The 1830-nt window shown below is 53.6% G+C and overlaps 1 protein-coding gene across 1 annotated transcript; it reads left to right on the plus strand.

Moving 5' to 3' along the window:
• Positions 1-357: 357 nt before the first annotated feature.
• On the plus strand, positions 358-1201 carry LOC119345477 (probable L-type lectin-domain containing receptor kinase S.7; the record flags this gene model as incomplete). Its single annotated transcript, XM_037615538.1, has 1 exon — positions 358-1201. A coding segment is annotated over exon 1 (844 nt), but the record flags the coding sequence as incomplete, so codon positions are not given.
• Positions 1202-1830: the final 629 nt, after the last annotated feature.

Here is a 1830-nt window from a genome sequence, read left to right on the forward strand (position 1 = left end):
GATACATGCACGTTGTACATCACCTAAAAAATTTCAGAAAATTTCATATAGGGTCCTATACGAAGAAGTCATGTACTACCCCCAATCCAAATTACTTGTCGCAGCGTTAGTACTTGTCCCAGCTTGAGTATAACTTTAGTATAACGTTGTACTAACGCTGTGATAAGTAATTTGGATTGAAGGGTGTATTATTGCATTGGATGTCATATATTGCCTGTAGGGTCCTATATGGAGTTGAGGATAATCAATTGTGGTTAGAGGTCAAATTCTACTGGCTTAGCAACTGGGATCCATTGCTTAGAGATCCATTCTAAATTCTAGCTATGCACCTGTAGAAATACATAAACACTAATTTTCATGTCTCTGCACAAACAAATATCAGGGTGGTCATACAACAAAGGAGTGCCACTGCTTGTGTTTGAGTTCATGACCAATGGCAGCTTAGACCAACATCTCTTCCAAAGAGGCGGCAATAGCACCAGGCAGCGAAACACAGATGGCGCCATCCGGCAATGGGCAACCCGCTACGAGATCATCAGAGGCATAGCCACCGGCTTGCACTATGTCCACCACGAGTATGAGCCCATGGTGCTCCATCGCGACATCAAGGCGAGCAACATCATGTTGGACTCGAGCTTCCAGGCCCGCCTCGGCGACTTTGGCCTGGCATGCACTGTCGCCGTCGATAGGAACTCTGTCACCGGTGTGGGTGGCACTTGGGGCTACATCGCGCCAGAGTACCCGGTTTGTCGCAAGGCGACACGGCAAACTGACATCTACGCGCTTGGGGTGCTTATCCTTGAGGTCGTCACTGGGCTGCGGGCATTGGCTGACCACGAGGTGGTGGATGATGATGACATGCATATCACCGATAGGGTGTGGCGTCTTCACCGTGAGGGGAGGCTACTGGAGTGTGTGGATGCCATGCTGACCAATGGTTCTACTCCAGAGGACGAGGAGCATCTAAAAAATACTGGTGATGTGGAACGCCTGCTCCTCCTGGGCTTGGCCTGCAGCAACCCGAATCCATCGGACCGACCAACCATGCCCGATGTGGTGCGTGTCATCACCAAGTCTGCACTACCACCACAGGTGCCTCCTCAGAAGCCAAGATTTGTGTGGCCGCCGCGGGAAGAGGGACGTTCAGTGGCCTCCGATGATGGTAGCACAGATACATCTATGATGAGTAATCTCGACAATAGTATGGCAAGCACCACTGGAGAACATGCCTCATTTCAACTCCAACACTCTGTCTACATCACGGCAAGCAGTGCCTCTGGTCCATGAGGAAATGCCAATGAAAACATAGTAAAATGAAAATTCACTTGTTGCATTTAATGTTGATGTGATTTTGGTTAATTTAAGAAGCTTGAGTATTTGTTATATCTAAGTTAATGTCATGAGGCATATATATACTCAATTAACCCCTCTCGAGACCAGACACTAACCTCTCTCGTGACCCCAACCCTTCCCGCGACCCCCGCGTCGCCTTCCCCGGCGGCGGTGGGGGAACCATAGCTGCGCCGCCGCGGCCCCCTCCCCACCTCGGCCCACCTCCTCGCTGCCGCCTAAGGCAGCCGCCGGGCAAGCCTGGGGCGCCAAGGATGGCGGCGGTGGGGTCTCGGTTGCCCTGTCCCTGTGTGGGGAGTCCCGGATCTGGAGCAGCAGCTCCTTTGGATCTGGCGTCCTGGCCGCGCGGGCGGCGGAATCCCGGTGGTCGTTGGCGGCTGGCGGCGGCTTCCGCGGCGGTCGGTGCGCGCGATCTGGTGCCTTCCCCCTCCCATGTTCGGTGTGCGGGCCTGGTCGGGCCGCGCTTCCCTTGATCGTCGG

This window comes from Triticum dicoccoides, unplaced genomic scaffold (assembly GCF_002162155.2).
Source record: "Triticum dicoccoides isolate Atlit2015 ecotype Zavitan unplaced genomic scaffold, WEW_v2.0 scaffold241787, whole genome shotgun sequence".
In the NCBI taxonomy this organism is placed as follows: Eukaryota; Viridiplantae; Streptophyta; class Magnoliopsida; order Poales; family Poaceae; genus Triticum; species Triticum dicoccoides.